Source organism: Eurypyga helias, unplaced genomic scaffold, assembly GCF_000690775.1.
Source record: "Eurypyga helias isolate BGI_N326 unplaced genomic scaffold, ASM69077v1 scaffold12451, whole genome shotgun sequence".
Lineage (NCBI taxonomy): Eukaryota > Metazoa > Chordata > Aves > Eurypygiformes > Eurypygidae > Eurypyga > Eurypyga helias.
Window position 1 is genome coordinate 1,850 of NW_010230220.1, and position 19,717 is coordinate 21,566.

Below are 19,717 nucleotides of genomic sequence, written 5' to 3' on the forward strand. Positions count from 1 at the left end.
CAGAACCTTTCTGCCTGGAGAAGGAGAGCACGGTCACAGCAGACTTGAGTTCCAGAAAAGCCTGCTGGGTTAAAATACACTTGGCTTGAGGACAGAGAGTGTGGAAGTTCAGTACATAAAACTTAAGCTCCATCGCCAGTACAGTGTATTTCCTGGCTACAGGACAAAAGGTAGAGAATAAAGAAACAAGATCCCACCTTTCCTCTTCTGTTTCCCAGTCATCTGTGCAGAGCGGGATCTGGAGCCCTCAGTAAGCTCTCACTCTTTGCATGCCATCTGCTTCACCCACTACTCTGTAGGAGTTTTTTTACTTTCCTGTGTTGCCACAAACAGGCCCCAAATTAACGTTCAGTAAAAGCACTCACTTCTTTTCAAAGAATTTCAATCATTTTCTGGTTTTGCAACAGATTGCGGGGCCTCTCTGATTTTCTTCTAATGTCAGGTTTGTCGTAACAGTTGTTTCCAGTAACGCCAGTCTTAAATCACTTGATTCATGTTTGTCTTTGCTCCTGCAGCCCTCCAACTGTGCTCTTCTGCTTCCCTGCATGTTGTCAGTACCCCGTGCTGCCACTTTCCTGCTTTTTGTTCCTTGCCACTCAATGGGGACAATCAACCAATACTATACATAGTTTGCAACTTAAAATTCAAGAGGCTTTACGTTACTTTTCAGTGATGTGCCAAGGTTCCTTGTTGCTACAGTGTGACATAGTAGTACAACAGGTTGGTTTGCCATAGCACATCATCACCGTGCATTAGCCACAACCAAAAATAGAGGCTTTACAGTCTTAAGCAAAATTATCTCTATTGCTTAGATTGCAAGGTTTGATGCTCCCCAGTGACCCCAGCTCTTAATAGGAAAGTGAAAACAAAATGTGCTGTCTCTTTTCTTGGAAAAAATAAATAACTAACAATTAACTGGAATGTCCAGAGCCTTGAGACACATCAAGAAATGATTACAGAAAGCAGTACTGCATCTGTTCTTTCAATGAACAACTATTGGTTATGAGTGGAAGAAACCAAAATAGTGATTTCAACAGTCAGTATACTGCCATAGTGAATATGAGCCTACTTCTACCAGTCAGTATCAATACTGACTTAAAGGGTTTGTCTGGGTTATTTTTAAAGTTAAATATACCTTTGTATGAGAAACTGTAAGCAATGCGTCCAGCCTTTGCTACACCGGTCATACTGGTGCAGGTTCTTCCCCTGCATCTGCAAGGCATTAACTGGCTCTACTGTGGGGAGGAGAGAGGATGTATGAGCCTGAATCCAATTGCAAGATCAAGACAGATTATGCAAAAATCCAATAAAAGCATTTCCCCAGCAGGGAGGCTTACGCCAAAGAGAATAATGCTATTTTCAAGATTGTGAGCAAATATTCTAGTTTAGAAGAGTTTGCATAAGCCCCATAATAACACGCATATTTGTCTTTGTAAGTCTTAATCGCTCTCATGAATTGATAGTGAAAACACCATCTAGGAGATTAAATAAATAAATTTTAAAAACCCAACCCAAATATATTTGGGCTAGGAAAAGTTTCCTCAGAATGAACACCCACACTGTGGCCAGAGGCTGTGGGAAGGCTACCTTTCCAGCCAGCATCTCAAAGAGTTTGGCCAACATCTCCCCCTTGCCCCATCTTCCCCCTGCACAGCCTTCCCTCAGAGCTGTAAGTAACTCTCCAGCCTCCTTTGTTTTAGTGAGCCAGCCTTGAATACTTCACCTTTTTTCCATCAGGGCCCAGACTGCCTTGGGGCTGGGCCTGAAGCCATGTGGTCCCACTATCGGCTGAGCATCACCTCTCTCTCCATGTGAGTCTGTGAGCCCCACAGCTACCAATGGAAAGGTGAAAGGGAGAAGCATTAGTAGAGGTGGCTGTGTGTCAGGGTTTCTGCTTCATCCAGCCGTTTCTATGGGAAATGACAGGCACTGCTGATTACATCATGCTGGCCCTGAGACTGTCTGTGGGAAATACAGAAATGAGTTTAAATGTTCTCGAGGAAATTACTTGCCAAACAGAAGAGACAGATGGCTCAGCAGGTCGTAGCACTGCAAGGCTGAGGGTACAGAGAAGACCGTGACAAGGGGACAGTTGCACCAGGGAGGAGGCAGGGATTGCTGTTGGGCTGCTTCCTGAAGGCTCTTGGGGATGTCTGCCGTTCAGGACTGCAGCTGGCTTGTAAACTCCGTGTAAATTTTGCAATCCCCTTCTTGTCTAGATGCATAGAGAAGGCGTCTTGCTGGTTATTCTTTCTAGACTGATGCCTTTGTAGGAGGGACAAGGACCTATCTGTAGGCTAGATTATGAGGAGAGGGTCAAGCAGGGCTTGACACAAGAGACCATTCCCAGAAAGCAGCTCCCTTGGCATAGTGGACTTGTGCTTCCCCTATTTCATCATATCATCAGTCCCAGCACCAAGGGCTGAGGCACGTGGGTTTTTCAAGTTCTGGAAGTGAATGTCATGTTCAAGGAGGAACAGGAGACACTTCTTAAAACTGTTCCTCCAATTTTAAAGAGTTGATACTATTTTTCACAAGGATGTTGGAGCAGAAGAGCCACAGAAAGGCATTTACTACACCCCTATCTTTCATTCTCACTTTAGTAAAGACTCAATTTACTGTCCAGCTAGAAATTACATCAGCCCTAAATTAGGTATTAATACTGCTGTGGCTAAACTTCCATTTTGTTAGCAGCAGCTTAAATGGTCACAGAAGTAAGAGTCACCTTCTTTAGCTGCATCTCATGCATCTCCCTGAAATCAGGACTTCAAACCCTGTGCTGCCAATCCCATTAGCCTTCTGCTCCACATTGCTCCTCATTCCAAACCACATCCTTCCTTACAGGTCCATCAGCCTCCTCAGGCCCGCTCCCCACCCATGTCAGTGTGAATGACAAACATCCAGCATTCAGCATCCAGACATGGCCAGCTCAGGAATTCTCTGTGCTTTTGGCAAGCCACCCACCCATCCCCAGGCACTTGCTGTATCCAAGCTGTGCAGGTTCCTCAATGAGCACAGCTGCCTCCCATATGCTCTGGATCTGAATGGAAAAGCCAGATGTGCTTCCATAGCTTGAGCTAATAGGCAGGATATTCTAGCTATTGCCAATAAAACAGCATTACAAAAGAGAAAACAGCATACAAACTTCCCTGGGATGCAAGAGGCTTGGTCTCCCATCCCTACTTTGATGCCTGTTTAGGGACTTCATGTTAACCAGTAACAGGAGAGTATAAACGCACAAACCTTGCAAAAGGACTGGCAGAGGGTGTGTGCCTTCAGCACAGTCTGGTGGGAGATGCTGGTTTGACCTATGCCTCCGGCTGCCAGAGTCGGGCAGCACGATCAGTTGACTGCACTGTAAGCCCCCCAGTGCAATATGAAAGCAAGGAGAGGGAACAGGCATCCCGCAGTCTTTCGACATCCCTCCACTTGCCGTGACCAGCACAGGTTAAGTATTTGCACAGGCTGGATTTAGCATCCCAGCTGAGATAGGAAGGCAAATGTACAGCTTTAGAAAATGAGCTCAGCTGTGAATCTATGCAAACCTTGAGATACAAATGCTGAACATCCTCAGCCATAGATGACAGGAAAAATTCCATGTCTGAAATCCAAGGCCCGAACATAAATCACAAGCATCTCTCTCTGTTCGGTGCCATGAGTATAGCCCAGCTAAGCAGAAGTGGAGAGGTCTAGAGGGTAACAGCCATAGGCTTAAGGTCATTAATCTACTACTCTAGGCCAATTTTTTTGCGGACGTTCATGTTGTTGCTTTGTTGCATTTTTTTATACTTAAGTTATGAGTTGCTGGAGTATGATTTTTTTTTTTTTCCGCTGAATACTGCTACCTATATTGAATTTAATGGAGGGTTTTTTCTTCAGTCTTCTAAAGCACCTTATTACTTCTTCTGAAGCACACAAATTTTATAGAAACTTAGAACCAAACCACGGTTTAATTCTGTGATTAGTTCCCTTAATTCACCTCAAAAGCTGGACATCAGTCAACAACAAATGAATTGTCAGGAGCAAATTCAACTCTGAAGATGAAGGAACCCTAAGAAAATAATTTCCAACAAGGAAGCTGGAAAAAGAACAAAAAACAACACACCACATACAAACATTAGAACAAATTTGTAGTTGTATTTTATTTAATCAATGAAAATCTACCTTAAAAACACAAAACCAAATTTTGTAACCCAGTACATCGGATTAGAGAAAGCTTCGAGCTTTTAAGCACAAGCCAGAAGTCACAGTCTCAAATGAGAGTTTCAGAGCCCAAAGCAATATGCTGGAACAAAGTAGTGTCTTTACGTGGAGGCATGCTCCTTGCACCATTAGCGTGGGTTTTGGGTGCAGCACTTTACGTAGCTGTCAGTTATAAGAAGCAGCTTTTGTATTTGTTTTGTAGTTAAGTTTGTTGCATTGCTTACCTAGGCCCTGGATTAATGGAGAAAACAGGCAAGTTTAAGCACTTGCCTGTCCAATTACTACCAGCAGACAATTTACACTGTAGTAAAGCTAGCTTTATTTAAATGAGGTTCAGACAAGAATTAACTTTACATATTATTAACAGCTTTGGAGCTACAAACGTAAGAATCAGGATTACACAGGTCATGCTACTGTTAGGTCGTTTTACCTGCTGCAGTTATTGCAATATGGCTTAACGTACATAGGTATAGAGTTTGTACAAATTCAGCCAAGTTTGCATTTGTGAGGTGTTATTAAGAGCACGATTAACTTGAAAGCCAACTTCAACCTGTGGAAACCAAGGGAGGTTGTTGGAATTGCCCAAAGCTCATGGGGGAAAGCTGCCGCTAACCATGGACAGAGATAGACTGGATTGTTTGAAACCATGTTGCTTGGCTTTAAATATTTATATAATTTGCTCTGAGGTAAGGGTGGCGGGGGGAAGATCTTTTGATGCTTCCACACAGGGCAGCACCAGATGGTGCAATCACACCAGTGCAATCAGTCACACTGCTTGCTGTACGTGCAGCCTGGAGGAGAGGCAAGCACCTGCCGTGACAAGAGCATTTGTACACTAGAAGTTGATTTTAAAATAAATTACTATACAGGTAGGATAGCGAGCTATTGTTCAATTTGATGGGTACTGCGATCACAAAGTGAGATCTGCAATCTTCACTTCAGAAATCAGAGCTGAAAGTACAGGCTTGTACCCCGTGTTTGATTTTAATGTAAACAACAAAAGAGAGGACCAACTCCTGATGGGGACGGACATCCCAGGACCCTCAGTTATGGGGCTTCTTTCCATCATGGAATCACCCTGGCTCCTTCTGGTCTACAGCTGTTGTCAGTCAAACCCACCTTACATAAAGGCTTTTTAGATCTTGGCACCCCAAAAGGTCTTATTAGCTATTTGCAATCCAAGGCAGAATTTACCACCAAGCCCTTACCCTCCTTCCTCAGTGAAGACAGGGAATCGATAGGAGCAGGGAGGATTTCAGGAAATGCTGTGGCAGGAAAGAGGTTCAGGCCAGGGTTGGGAAAGGAGGAAGCATGCATGCAGGAAGGATGTTGGTGTAGGTATGGGTAAAGAGGCTTGGGGTCGGATAGGGCAGTGACCAGAAATGAGCAGACTCTGGAATGAGAGGGGCTGTGGTACTGCTGGGATTACTACATGAGCAAGAGAGTGGGGAAATGGGAAGCCTGGAGGGTTCTCAGAAACCAGGGAGGCCTGCAGGTAGAAGTGGTTGGTGGATCTGACACAGGTCAGAGCACTCCTTTTGTCTTTAGAAGCATCATAGTTCTACATTAAAATCAGAACTGGGTTTAGGGTATACATATAAATATTCAAAGCAAGACAGCCAAGTTTATGCGAGATTTTACAAGGGGGAAAACCTGGAACAATAAATAGGAAACTACTGTTATCAATTTTCCGCTCCAATGGTTCAATTTCTTCTCCAGGCTACTCGACAAAATTCATTTACGGGTACACCTAAACGGGACTGAAGTATCATAGCTCTACATTAAAATCAGAACTGGGTTTAAGACATACATACAAATATTCAACACATTACAGTCCAGTCCTGAGACCTGAAGTCTGGAACAACAGAAGAAAGGTATTCTCAGTCTCCTTTCAAGCTATGCCGTAGAATTTCTGACTAAATCAGGCCTGCACAAATACAGCTGAAGGATGGATAGAGATACCTGACTGGGACTGAAAGGCAGCATTCTTGAGCATCTTGCTCAAAAATTTGTGCGTGATCCAGTTCCTGCTGTTTGGTAAAGACACGTCTGCTGCTCGGCCAGAAGTCTCGTGTGTTCTCATCACTCAGCCCTCCTCTTCCCCCTCACGTGCCAGTCGAGTGGCACCTGCGGCCACTCGTGGGTCACATCAAGGCAGCTACGGGAGATGGGGTGTAAGGGAGACTGCAGGAAGAAGGCAGGGGGATTCAGGGATGAGTGAAGGCATTCAGGGAGATGGCACAGACAGGACACGTGGTAAGAGAGGGGACGGCAATAACTGTGGCACAGATTTTAGTGGTCGGTCCATTCACTCAGTGTGAATCTCCGGTCTAAATGGTGTATTTTGGGCAGAGGCAAATGACCTTTGAATGGAACACATGTGGATACAGCCAACATTAAAGGCATTGGGTTTTTAATAGAAATGACAAATAGGTGAGGTCTTTAAAAGAGCAGATGTTAACATCCAAGAATAAAGGGTAGTGAATAAAGCTCCTGGTTCTGTCACAGGATTGTCAGTCATTCTCTAGGACTGGCATCTCTCCAAATGCCACATGGATGCTTAGCACATCTGAAAGAGGACAGTAAAAAGAAGCTGTATTAATGACAATTTGCTCCCTCAAGAAAATCTTATTTTCCCAAACAGTTCTCAAAGACAGAGATAAAGGTCTCATGACTTAGTTAAGCAAGTGCAGTAAACATCCTAGGGAGAGACTGTACCTATCATTTCTAATTCTGATTTCACTGAAGCACAAAGAACTTAGGTACATGAGGCACTCCAGGTTTACTATGAAAGGCAACACTCACACTCTTCAGGATTTCAGAAGGTTTCTTAGGAAGTGTGTTTGTGGATTAAATCACATAACTTTCTACCTCCCAGAAATAACAGCCTAATCTACAGGCCAAGACCAAGGTAATTAAAGTGAGGGTAGGTGTACAGAAAAGAAACAAAACAAAACAAAAAAGAGACACAACCATTTTAGAGACATCCCTCCCCCCAAACTATTTAGGAAAAAATAAACTGTTGGCTAAAAATTCTACTTACATTCAAGGCCTCAGGAGCCACTAAGCTCTGACTCTGCGGACTATCGCACTGTGTTCCTTCTGGGCAGCTATCATCCTCCATTGTCTGTGTTTTCCCATCTTCCACTGGCGTGTGATGTTGTTCTTCCTCCTCACTTCCTGTGCATATTTGCTGACCTGTATGCTGGTCTGGGATTTCCATAATCCGCCCAACCTCTTTTTCCCTTAATTTTGGTGGATGTATGTCTAGGGGGTCTTTGGTTGAATCTTCTGAAGTACTTTGATCTAGTGTTGATTTCTGAAGACTCACACTTTCCCTTGAAACATCTTCAGGGGTAGTCACAATTGTTAAAGAATTCTGACTTTGTCCATCTTCCAGCATCTCAGAAGTTAACAGCACATCTGTTGTTTTTTCTACAATTGTATGAATTTCTGCAGAATCTGTTAAGGTAGCAGTTTTCACTATTCCTGACTGCTGGAGCTCTTGTTCTTTAGTCCATATCTCTTCCTCTTTTACTGGAAGTTGATGATCCCCCTGCATGCTTTCCAAAGGTTCAGGTATATTTGTATCTGAGGGGCTATTCCCTACAGACTTAATGTGCTGCTCTGACTCAAAGGCAGCCGACTCTTCTGTTTCTGCAAGTCTGTGAACAGCCGTCTGGATGGCGTTCAGTACAATTTTCGTACTCTGGGACTCTACAGTCACAGACTGAACAACATCCTCCTCACATTCTGTGTAGGTGAGAGACAGACTGTCACTTAGAGGAATACCATTTTGTTTGGGTTGCCCCATACTCTGGGGCCTCTCTTGCTCCTCTGATATTCCATTCACGGAAGCAGGAGTTACCTGAGCCTCAGGTGCTCCTGCACTACCAAGCTCTGCAGTCCCAGAGACTAAAGAGTCAGCAGCAGCAACTGGGACCTCTTCAGCAGCTACTTGCTCTGGTGTGGTGGCTAAGGGCTGTACAGATTTGGCTGTCGTGTCTGCAGGCACTACAGTTTTGGCCATGACATGCTCTTCAACTGCTGCAGCTGCTACAGGCACTTGCAGAGGCTCCAAACTTTCAGGTTGTAGGAAGGCCGAGTCAGAGCCTTGCTCTTGCGCAGCTGAAGCCTCTTGCTGGACAGCAGTTGAACATTCATCAACTCTCACAGCTTCCTGTTTTCCAGATTCAAATACTTCCTTGGCTCTTTCCATAAATTGCTCCTTTTTGTTATCTTCTTTCTGAAAGTCTTGACAGCTGGAGGTTTCCACAAGTTCCTGTTCTTTTTCCACAGCCTCTTCTTCGGCTAAGCTGCTTAGTGCTTCACATTTCCAAGAACTTATATCAGCGAGGACTGCGCTTCCATTTTCAGTGACGTCTGGGCACGCTGATGCTGAACTAGGTATGCTGTCTGCTTCAGTCTGTGCAGGAGCCTCAATGACGGTGGTATCACTCTCTAAGTGCGTTTCAGTTTCAAGCACAGCATCTTCCATTTTGCCACCTTTGGTTTCATCACTCTGGGAGGGAGTTTCAGTTGTTTTTTCTCTGCATTGTGGCTCTAGGATGGGCACAGAATCTTTTGCTGCAATCTGCCTGTCAGCCCCATCCCTCACACTCTGCTCAGCATCTGCAGCTGCTTCCGAACCCACTGTTTCTGAAGGAAGGGCAGAGGTTTTTTCCTCATTCTGCAGAGCAACCTCAGTAACAGTGACTTCTGTGCTTTTTACTCCAAGGAGCACAGCATCATCTTCTCCTTCCTCTCTCTGGGCAGGTGGCCTGCTATGAACTCCTTTAGTACAAGCTTGCTCTTGTGAGTCTAAGTCAGGAATTTCATCTTGGCTTTCAGGTTTAACAGGGACCACAGTGACAGCTGCTTCTGTGCACTCTGATCCCACGGTGAGCGTTCTGTCCTCTCCTTCCAGCTGCGCAGGCTCGTCAGCTGTAAGCCTCAAGGTAGAGGTTTCATCCCTTGTCTCATCCTGCACCTGTGGAGAATTGCAACAGGCCTGTGAAAAAGGGTACGGGCAGGGAGTGACCAGAGACATTCTGGGAGAAAAAGCACCAGAAGAAACAACCAGAAGGAGAGGGGTTATGGGAAGAACATGAGGTGATGTCACTGAGATTGGTGGGTCACCAAGATCCCAGCTGGTGTTACGTTTCTCAGGACACAGAGCTCATTAAACAAAGGGCAGCCTAAAGCCAGGGACAAGCGACAGCACTCAAAACAACACTAAGCCAGGAAGATGGTGGGGAGGGTAGGGAAGGTGGTAGGAACACATCAGCCACAGTAACCCCTGCACATTTAAAGCTGGAGATAGCGGTGTCACCTCTTTTCCTCCCTTTGCAGAAGTACCTCAGCTACAATTGTACCTCTGCCTGTGACCAAAGGTACCATATGGATCGCATAGGTATCACATGTTTTCATATAGTATCTTCAGTCACACCGTGCTGTGCTGGAGCCCTAATAGCAATGGTTTCAGAACCTTCTGATTCACACACAGCATCTCCCACCCCATTTCTGCAGGAATTGCATGCACCTCACTCTGCATACAAGCCTCAGTGGCTGCTGCTTCTGCTCATCTGTATCACTGGAAACAAACTTCAGTTCCCTCAGGCTGCACGAAGGTGGTCCTTGACAGTTGTATTGCCACAACCTGGTTCTAAATTAGATATAATGCCCAACACTTGCTGATTTTTCTTTCTTTGACAGATGACCCTTGGTGTTATGTGTAATACTTACCGTAGTCTGTGCTTCTGGAATACATTCATCTCTTGTCTCATCTACTGTCAAATCTGTTATGGGCAGTTTCTCTTGCTCCGAAGGCTCCTGCTTTGCTAACGGCTCTTCCTTAGGAGTGACTGCTTGTGATGAAGGTTCCTCTACTCTCCTCTGAACTTCACATATTTCTTCATGGTCTTCTACAACTGGCTCCTCACATGCCTGCCACTGGCTTTCATCTCTCAGTACATCTTCATTTTCACCTCCTTCTGTGCGTTCTTTTGTTGGAGCTAGTATTTCACTTCTCTCTGAACCTTCCTGTAGGACACTCTCTTCAGGTCTGGTTTGGCCCTGAATGCTCCCTGCACTTCCCAAGGCCTGGAGGTCATCCTCCTTGCATTCTTCTTTTTTCAGGGCCTGTTCAAGCAAAACACTTTCCTGATCTACAACCTTCCCATCTTTAGCATCATATCTCACTTCTGACTCAATTCCTTCCACTGCTGTAATTACAGTTGCTGCCGTGGTTCTTTCACTAACCAGCTGGGCTACATCTGCTGACTTTACTCTTTCAGCAACTTCATGAAGAACTTTTTGTGTCTGTCTGTCTAATTCTTTCAAGTTTTGTTCAGTGGCCTCTACTTCTTGTACGGGTGTAACTTCCTCTGTAGTATCTGGGGTTTCTATTAACTGTGAAACAGCAGAAACCATCTCAGTTGTCTCCTCAGCAAGGGACATTTCCATTGTTTCTTCAGCACAGGAAGCTTCTGCTGTCTCCTCCAGAGCTGTCACTGCTTCAGAGGTTGGCTCTAGCTCACTTGCTGTGGTGTCATCACTTACATCCCTTCTCGTCTCTGGCACTGTCTTAGCAGCCACCACTGCTTCTTCCACGATAACATCCAATTCGGCTTTTTTCTTAGCTTCTTTCTCTTCCTCTTCTTTTGCCTGTACAATGCACTCTGTCAGGGCAGCAGATATCCAAGACGGTGACCTTTCTTCAATGCTGGTAACCGCCCTTTCCCCTTCCACAACGGTAACAGTAACTGCATGTACCAGCCCTTCATGTGCTTGCTCAATTCTTAGGGTCTCCTCTAATTTTTCTGCTCTCTCTTCCTCTGAGGTTTGTTCTCTCATCGCTTCAGCATCTTTTGCTCGCTGGGCTTCAATTTTCTCCTGCTCTGCTGCTTCATATTCAGATAAAGGAACAACAGCTGGGATATCTGAATCTTCCTCAGTTGCTTCTGCCATGTCTTCTCTTGCTTGTTTAAGAGTTGGTTCTGACTTCCCATCTGACTTTTTCTTCCTACGCCCAGGCATCAGTTTTCTAAATGGAACCCACGATTCATCTTTTCCAGGCTCACCATCCGATGTTGAATGCTCCAGGCTAGATCCCACAACAGAGTCTTCCGTTCTCTCTTCCATTCTGGTTTTGGATTTTCTTCTTGGAGTGACTAACCTTTTAAATGACTCCCATGTTGAAATACCTTCCCCTTCAGATGGGCTTCCAGCTTGTTCTGGGGAAGAGTTGCCTTGTCCTTGATCACTCTCCTGAGAACTAGTAAGAATTACATCTGTTGCTGTTTCTTTGCTTTGTCCAGGTTCTTCTACCTTTTGGCTTTCTTGACCAAGCTTATGTTCAGTTTCTTCATCAGATGATGATGATTTCCTGGCTCTTTTCTTTGAAGAACCTACACATATAAAAGCTTCCCAGGACACGGAGGTGTCCACCTTTCGTTTAGGCTCTTCTGTAGCTTTCTCTGGTTTCTGGTCCATCCCATTTTCTTTTAATTCTCCCTGATTTTCGTCAATGGCGTTTTCAGTTGCAGAGGCTACAGCACTCTTTGTCTTATCGATTTCCTCTTCTTTATCGCTTTCAGAAGGTCTTCTGACACGTTTCTTGGGAGTCACCATCTTTTTAAATGATGCCCAGGGTGTAACGCTTTCTCTTTTTCGCTCCACATCTGAAATCGCAGCATCATCATTTTCAGTGACCTGCATTCCATCTACAGATTTTTCCAAAGAAGGAATTTCATTCACTTCCTCAGGAGAAGAAGCAGAACTCTCCCCCTTTTGTTCCTCCGGGCTATCTGGGGAATCTGATAAGTGCTGAATTAGTTCACCCTGTTCCCCTAACTTAGGTTCTTCTCTTTTGACTTTATGCTTCTTTCCAGACAGTTTTTTTAATCCAGTACCTGTAAAGAGTTTCTTTAAAGGGCTGCCTTGTAGTTTAGTTTTTTCTTGAGAAGACAGCAGTTCAGCTTCATTTGTGATACCTTCTGGAGGCTTCTTTCCAGCTTCAGGATTCATTTCTGTGGTTATTTCATCTGGTTTGGCAGTATCAGACATAACTACACTAGTCTTTCCCTGTAGACCTTCATCAGTGGGTTTGACCGACTGTTGATCATCCTCTGTGTCAACTGAATGCTCAGCAGTAGGAAAGGACTTCAATCCAGGAGCCCCCACACTCAGTTTTGTCTCATGTTCTATGCCTTCTTTCTTCTCTGTGCTTCTATCTTGAGCTTCTCCTTGTGTGTCTAACTTCCCAGTGATATCTTCTGATGTAGGTGAGATTTTCAACTCCGTTTCCTCTGTTTTTTCATCTAATGCTTCTTTCCCCAGCAGAGCAGGTTTATTTCCTTCTCTTACTTCAGATTTTTTAAGCTGCTCGCTAGGAACGTCAATTGCCAAAGATTCTGCTTCAAGTTTCTCTTCAGAGGATATTTCAGTTCTTTCCTCTATTTCACACTTGACTCCAGTTGACTCTGTTTTTTCTCCCACAGGTAGGACTTCCAAGGATGCATTCAATTCTCCATTCACACTGTCTGTAGTAATAGGCACCACAGACCTTACTTTTAGTGGTCTCTCTGACACCTCACTTTCTTTCTCTCCTTCTTCAGGTTTTTCTTCCTTTTTACCAAGATCTTCCGAGACTTCCACCAGGTTCTTTTCGTGTTCATCACCTTCAGCTTTTTTCTCCATCGCACTTTCTTTAACAACTGCTGCTGCTACATCCTGGTTTTGTCCCTGCTCATCACACCTGCTTTGCTCTTCCTTCTCACATGCTTCAGCTCCCATGGCTGCCGCAGTCTTTTCTGACTCCTGCTTTTCACCTTCAGTTTGCTCATTCTCGTGCGCTTCAATAGTTACTGCTGTCACATTCTTCTCCTCATCTTGCTCAGATTTCTCCTCCTTTTCAGCAATTTCAGTTGTTAACGCTGCCCCCTCTTTTTCTTGCCCCTCTTCGTTCACAGGAGACTGTAGTTCATCTTCTTTAGGCTTCCTAAAACTCTTCTTTTTTCTAAATCCAGTCCAGCCCTGAGTAAAAAATTTTCTTAACGGTGATGCAGTATCGGTGGCTAAGGCAGCTGACTGAGAACAAATCTCATTTGCTTCTGGTGTTTTAGGAGATTCGTCTTCTGGTTTTTCATTTTTCAGTGTGTCATTGGTGGCACCTTCTGCAGAGAGTGCATCCTCAGGCATCGCTACTTCTTCTGAGCCGATTTCTTTTTGATCATCAGCTCCTTCAGGGACTTGCGTTTCTTTTTTTACAGTAAGCAGTTGAACTGGTTCCGATTTTTCCGTCTTTTCCTTCTTTACTGTGAATCTGAATCCAACAAATTTAAAAACCTTTTTAAAGCCCAGATCATAAGACTGTGGCTCAGATGCGTGGTCAAGGTCTTCTGCATCTTCGTCTGAAGACGGCAACTGTTTAACTGTATGAGCATCCTCTTTCTCAGCATCTACATGGTCCTTGGTGTTTGAGTCAGGTGGGCTTGTCTCCATAGTTTTGGTGTCTTCCTTCAAAGTTACACTGGAATGTTCTGTCTGTCCAACTGTTAAAAAAAAGAAAATAATTAGTTCCCTTCTCGATTTAATGTCATACTATACCTTTATATACATTTTTTTTTTTCATTTTTACCAAACTTCCCTAAACAGACATGTTATATTACCTGTGTGCCTCTTTTTTGTGCCTTTTTTTTTTTTTTAAGGACTAGATTTTCTTTTAAGATTAGTATAATGCCTTTCCTTCCTCACTGTACAGGTCTTTCCAAAGTTTATTTGTAAATGCACCTTTTGAGCTTATATTCTCTCACTCTCTTTCCTTCTTTTGCAATGTTTTTGGTGGTGGTGGGTTTTTTGGGGGATGGGGGTTAAGTTTGTTGTGCTTTATTTTTCTTTTTTGTTTTACTTTAAAGCACACTTATATGAGAAAAAAATTAGTTCTACTCCATCATTATTCACAGAATATACAGAACAACATATTTCATTATTTCTGAAGCAAAATATCCTTTCCATACAGAGACCACTGAGGGAAAAATATTTTAACGTAAGTATATTGACCTAAAATGGTGTCAGAATAAGAAAAACTCATTTTACAGCTCTATCCCAAAAGAACAGTAATATGTTAAAAACGCCTGTAGGAAATTTCCTGTTTTTCTGAAAACCTGTAACCCTCAAAACAATTACATTACAACATATTTGTTTAAAAGATCATGGATCTTGGAATTCTCCCATACATCCCATCACCACTGCGGTCAGATAGAAATCTTGTCTACAGCAATTCCACTTTACTTAAGAATACTGAGGCGGTTACTTTGCAGGCAGCTAAAATCCCACCCTCCACTGCTCACAAGAGTGTGTTTGCATCATCTCTTTCTTGAGCGCCGTGCCAGTTTTACCTTCAGGACACTGGCAACCCCCCTCTCAGTCTTGCTGGGACAACCGAAGGATTATCGCTCCCTCCAGCCATGAGCTGCCCAAGGCTGGCACATACGTTAAACCCCCCTGAAATGCAGCTGTTAAGAAGCCAGCACATATCCAATTCTGAGCACAAAACTGTAAGCTCACCATGACCCAAGTAAGTAACTTTGGAGGGAAAAGGTGGAAACAAACAAGGACACCAAGCCTTCAAGTTACGCCAGTTAATGCAAAACAACGAGATAGGTAAGACTGCTTTTGCCTATAATGAGAATTTTAGTAACAACTGTACGATGAACATGCCTGATGATGAACAGGACAACGTGTGAAGATAAAACCTATGGCACCTTCAAGACACTAAAAGATTCTTGCGCTTGGATACTGCCAAGATTTCAGTTTAACGTTGTTCTTGACACTTGATTTGGTGCAACAAGTGAAAACGCAAGGGCACGAGTGCGCCCTTCTCTCTGACCAAACTTGTTAGAACGCTAAGACAACCAAAAAGCCAAACCCAACAATGTTTAACAGCAACATCTTGAGAGAAGGAACAGCCCCTTTCTTTTAAGTTGTACGTGTGCTACTTTGATGCCCAAAGGCATGCAGGACACCGCTTTCAGAAGTACATGCATCACTGAATTCCCCAAAGCGATTTAGTTTTTATTTGATCCATTGCCTAACTTAGATCTAACCCTACAGTTGGCCCTGCTTTGTGCAGGAGCTGGACCACCCGATCTCCAGAGGTCCCTTCCAGCCTAGATGCTGCCTCGATTCTGCTTGCCTGTGTCCTCTTTGAGAAGAACGGCGCCTTCATAAGCATGAAGACAATGCACTCTACGCGAGGCTGAAACACAAGTAAATAGTAAGCAAAACTAGATCTACAAGTATATTGGCTCAAAAAAAACTAGGTAAGGGGAAAATTATGTTTATATTCACTATCAACAGCCTACTGGGCTTTGTTGCTTAGTTGACATAAGCAAAGCTTTTTATTTTTCCCTTTTAACAGTTTAAAATTATTTCCTTTAATTGGTAACTCCTAATTCACTCAAGTGTTCACTTTTTCTTAGATGCAGAAAGAAATTCATTGTCATTTCTTTCAAACTATGTAATTTAAGAGAAAGCTTATCAAGGCTTAATGGTAATTCATAGCTATTGCTTCAAACAATAGGGTACATATCACATACTTTGTAAGTATTTAGTAACAGGTACTTTAATATACTCTATAATCTTTAATATACTCTAGATATACACACACAGATAGATAAGGGTGTATTAACTCCTCTTTTTCCTGGGTGAAGAAGGTAGTATTTCTTCCCTTTCTCTATGCTACAAGTATTTTTCTGGCTCACCAGCTATGAAATTAAACCCTGATCATTTAACATTAAATAAAACACTGTTCATGAACCAGGTCCCTTAGCACCTCCCATGGAAACAAGGTCTCCCTTCTCTTATTCCTTAGTCCTGCATTAATGCCAATGTGCTTACTCTTAAGATGTATGGAAATCTCTATCTCCATCTGACACCACTCGGACAAAGGTGGAGCAACAAATGGGGCTGAGAGCCAGCGGGGAATGTTGGGTCTAAGTGGAAAAGACCAGAAGCAGGAAGGCAATAGGAGCAGAGGAGACTTCAGAAGACACTCGTGATTCCTTTCAGGCAACTGGTGGGCAGATGGAGACACACAGAGAACTTTCTAAGGGTTTCCTCTTTCTCTTGCAGACAGGCCCTGGGAAGGCATTCTTACCATTCTGAAAATCCCGAGATTTCAAAAAATATAAAAAGTTGCAGTTGAGGCTGCGTTTCTTTTTTTTTTTTTAATTTAATTCCTAGAACACAAATTTAGTGTTTAAGAGGAGTTTCAGGGGTTTACAAATAAACAGGATTACTGTAAGATGAAAGGCTGCAAGAATTGGGCTTGTTCAGCCTGGAGAAGAGAAGGCTCCGAGGAGACCTCATTGCACCTTCCAGTACCTGAAGGGGCTACAAGGAAGCTGGGGGGGACTTTTCACAAGGGCCTGTAGTGACAGGACAAGGGGTGATGGGTTTAAACTGAAAGCAGGGAGGTTTAGATTAGATATCAGGAAGAAGTTCTTCATGGAGAGGGTGGTGAGGCACTGGAACAGGTTGCCCAGAGAAGCTGTGGATGCCCCATCCTGGAAGTGTTCAAGGCCAGGCTGGATGAGGCTTTGAGCAACCTGGTCTAGTGGAAGGTGTCCCTGCCCATGGCAGGGGGGTTGGAACTGGATGGTCTTTAAGGTCCCTTCCAACCCTAACCATCCTATGATTCATTCTATGATACAGAATTATGAATGAGTGGGGTATCCTATTTCCAAAGTGAAATGCAAGACTAGTGTCAAGAATATGAAGAGATGCCTTTATACACGGAATCAAAGCATTTTTGCTTATTCTAGATATACACTGATGTGTTTATAACACCCCAAGACAAGGCTTGGTATCTGTAAAATGCTTTGCAGGTGAAAAGAGCAGAATAACTATTATGAAATCTGCAGGTATGGATACATATTAAGATAGCAAAGACAGTCATAACAATAGAGAAACAGAGTTTAGAGGTACAGCTTTCAAAACTGTTAAATCAGGCCAACAGTAATTAGGTCTTCCTTGAGAGTCCAGCAAGCACGCCACCTCGCAATACTTCATTGAATAAATTGCAAAAGACACTGACTGACCAAACACATACTTTTAATACCAGACTGGAAAGCTGCAACTGTGCTACACACATCACACTTCCACCACTCCTTCACTGTGCGCAGCGGGTGTGCTTGTCGACTTGGTCCAGGCACTACCCCTTCAATTCCACAACAAAAAGCATTTAACTTGTCCAGCAGGTATTTCACCCCCGAGGTAAGCCAGGGCTTGGGTGTCAGCTGTTAGGCAACCTACTGCGGTTGCTCCCAGTCTCTGCTTTGTCTGCATCTTTCCCATTTAAATCATGGGAAGAGTCTTTTAAACAGCATTTCTGATGCCCTTCCTCAGCATTTGAGGGGAAAGATGCCATTCAGGAAATTTGGCTGCTGCCAAGAGGCTGCCACTGTTGCGTGACAAGCCTGCAGTGCAAAACGTATCCAGGTCGTACTTTCACAAGATACACCCCAAAGTGTATTTTTGTATCCAGTGGGGCGCAAAAGAAACAGAAGACCCGAGAAGTCAACTGTACACGTTGAACTTTAGCAGTCGGATTCTTTAATGACGTTTTTATTAATGACATTCGTGGTGCCCAAACATTGTTAGTGCACTTCTGAATGCAAAGCAAACCATAAGTAACTCCGCTTGGAAAGCTCTGGAAGTTACCTACACAAGGTATTGTTGTTCAGAGTACTGTACCATGTCACAGCCACAGGTATTTTGGCAAGACAACTAGCACTTTCTGAATGAATTCATAGAACTTGATAGCATCTTTAAGAAACACAGGAGAGTCTCATCAAAATACTTACTAAGAGGGGAAAAAAACCCAAGTAAAACACTGCTATGAACACAATTCCTTTAGGTCTGTCCTGAGCAGGGCTGCACTTCACCAGCTATGTGCTAGTCAAGGAAAACAATACAATAAAAATACATCCAGAGGCAGTGATAAAAATCAAAGGCAGTATCATTAAATTGATCCACTTTGCTATTTAAACCCACTGTGGCTAAGAACTAATGCTGAAATTCTATTTTAACTGCTTACAGACCGGTTAAGCTTTCAAACAGTTTTAATTAAGGCACTGCTTGCATTTTAATAACTGCAGGTCATTTGTTTTATCCTGAAAGAAACATGAAATTGATGGTCTCAGGGAATGAAAAGTGCTTGATTTCACAATTTCATAGGTATCTTACTCCATGGTAAGAATTTATTTGTGTTTTATCAGAAACATAATGTTCAGATGTGAGAAAGTTAGTATTTTCAAAATGCCTGAAATAGTGTCCCATGCCATTAAAAATTAAACTAAGAAATAACACTTCTCTTAGTAGGCTGGTAGGCATTGTTGGCAGTGCAACTTAACTGCTTCCACCATCTCATCTGCCTCTCGAAGTGGAAATGTGTTTCTCCCCCCGTAGTTGCCAGAGGGTTAAAAAAAAAAAAACGGCACTCTGACTGCAGAGTTAAATCCACAGCACTTCATGTGCTCACAGTCAACCATGTCAACATCTGGAGCTGGTTGACTTTTCCCCCTAAGGATTTGCAGCACGGCCCTGGATTTTTTCCATGAATTCCCTACATTCTCAATCTCTCAGATGTCACACAAACCCAGCACCCGCCTCACAAACTCCACTGGCCACCAAAAGGCTCCAGAGAACTTTGTGCTGGTTTCATTTATTCCATGTTTAAGTATTTAGGGCCAAATCGTGCTTCCGGTCACATACACAATACTCTCAGTAGGTTTGCATGAGCATAAACGAATGCCAAAGCCATAAGGCTGAAGGGGTACTTTACAATCATTTGCCTCCGTAGTATCTATATTTACCATGAATGACTTCTAAAAACCCACCTCTAAAACTCTCATGACACAGAAACAGGAGAAGCAATTAAAAAAAATTGATTTCAATGGAGTGTTCATGATACAACAAGTTTTAATTTGTCAAATTTAGTTTCCCTATAACTGCACAATCCTTCTGATTACTACTGGAAACATTTAAAGACAGAGTCAAGAAAGGGTAAAAACTGACAGGGATGGACAAGTGGTAATTTTAAACTGGTTTTTGTTTTTTAATTACAGTATCTATGAAAAACCTGCCCTGCACAGATTTATTTAGAATAAAGTAGCTATTTGGAGTTATTAGTGAAATTGAATACTTCAGCAATTTAAAAAAAAAAAAAAAGGCAAGCTATGCTTTTAGGTTTTCCTTGCAGAGTGTAAGAATTGGACATTATACCACAAACCCTGATCCTTTTAACCACAAGTTTCAGGAGGTTGGGTTTAATAAATCAAACACACACACACCACCCACTCAGCAGAAACAACATCACGCAGAAATATGCCCAGGTGTTACCCTTCCAACAATTATCTGGGTGGGGTTTTTTTATAACTACAAGGTTTGAAGTCTGTGACACTGCTGCTTCTTGACAATGTATTTCACAAATTCTTCCTTCCTTTCCCTA

The 19,717-nt window shown here is 43.2% G+C and overlaps 1 protein-coding gene across 1 annotated transcript in view; it reads right to left on the reverse strand.

Moving 5' to 3' along the window:
* Positions 1-7,246: 7,246 nt before the first annotated feature.
* Positions 7,247-19,717, reverse strand: part of AKAP12 (A kinase (PRKA) anchor protein 12) — a gene marked incomplete at its 3' end in the record, with an annotated part of 13,695 nt that continues 1,224 nt past the window's right edge. The window contains exons 2-3 of the mRNA XM_010160667.1: positions 9,949-13,757; positions 7,247-9,193 (exon numbers count right to left, since the gene is read on the reverse strand). Coding sequence (XP_010158969.1) covers positions 7,247-9,193; positions 9,949-13,757 — 5,756 coding nt within the window. The remainder of the gene's footprint in view (positions 9,194-9,948; positions 13,758-19,717) is intronic.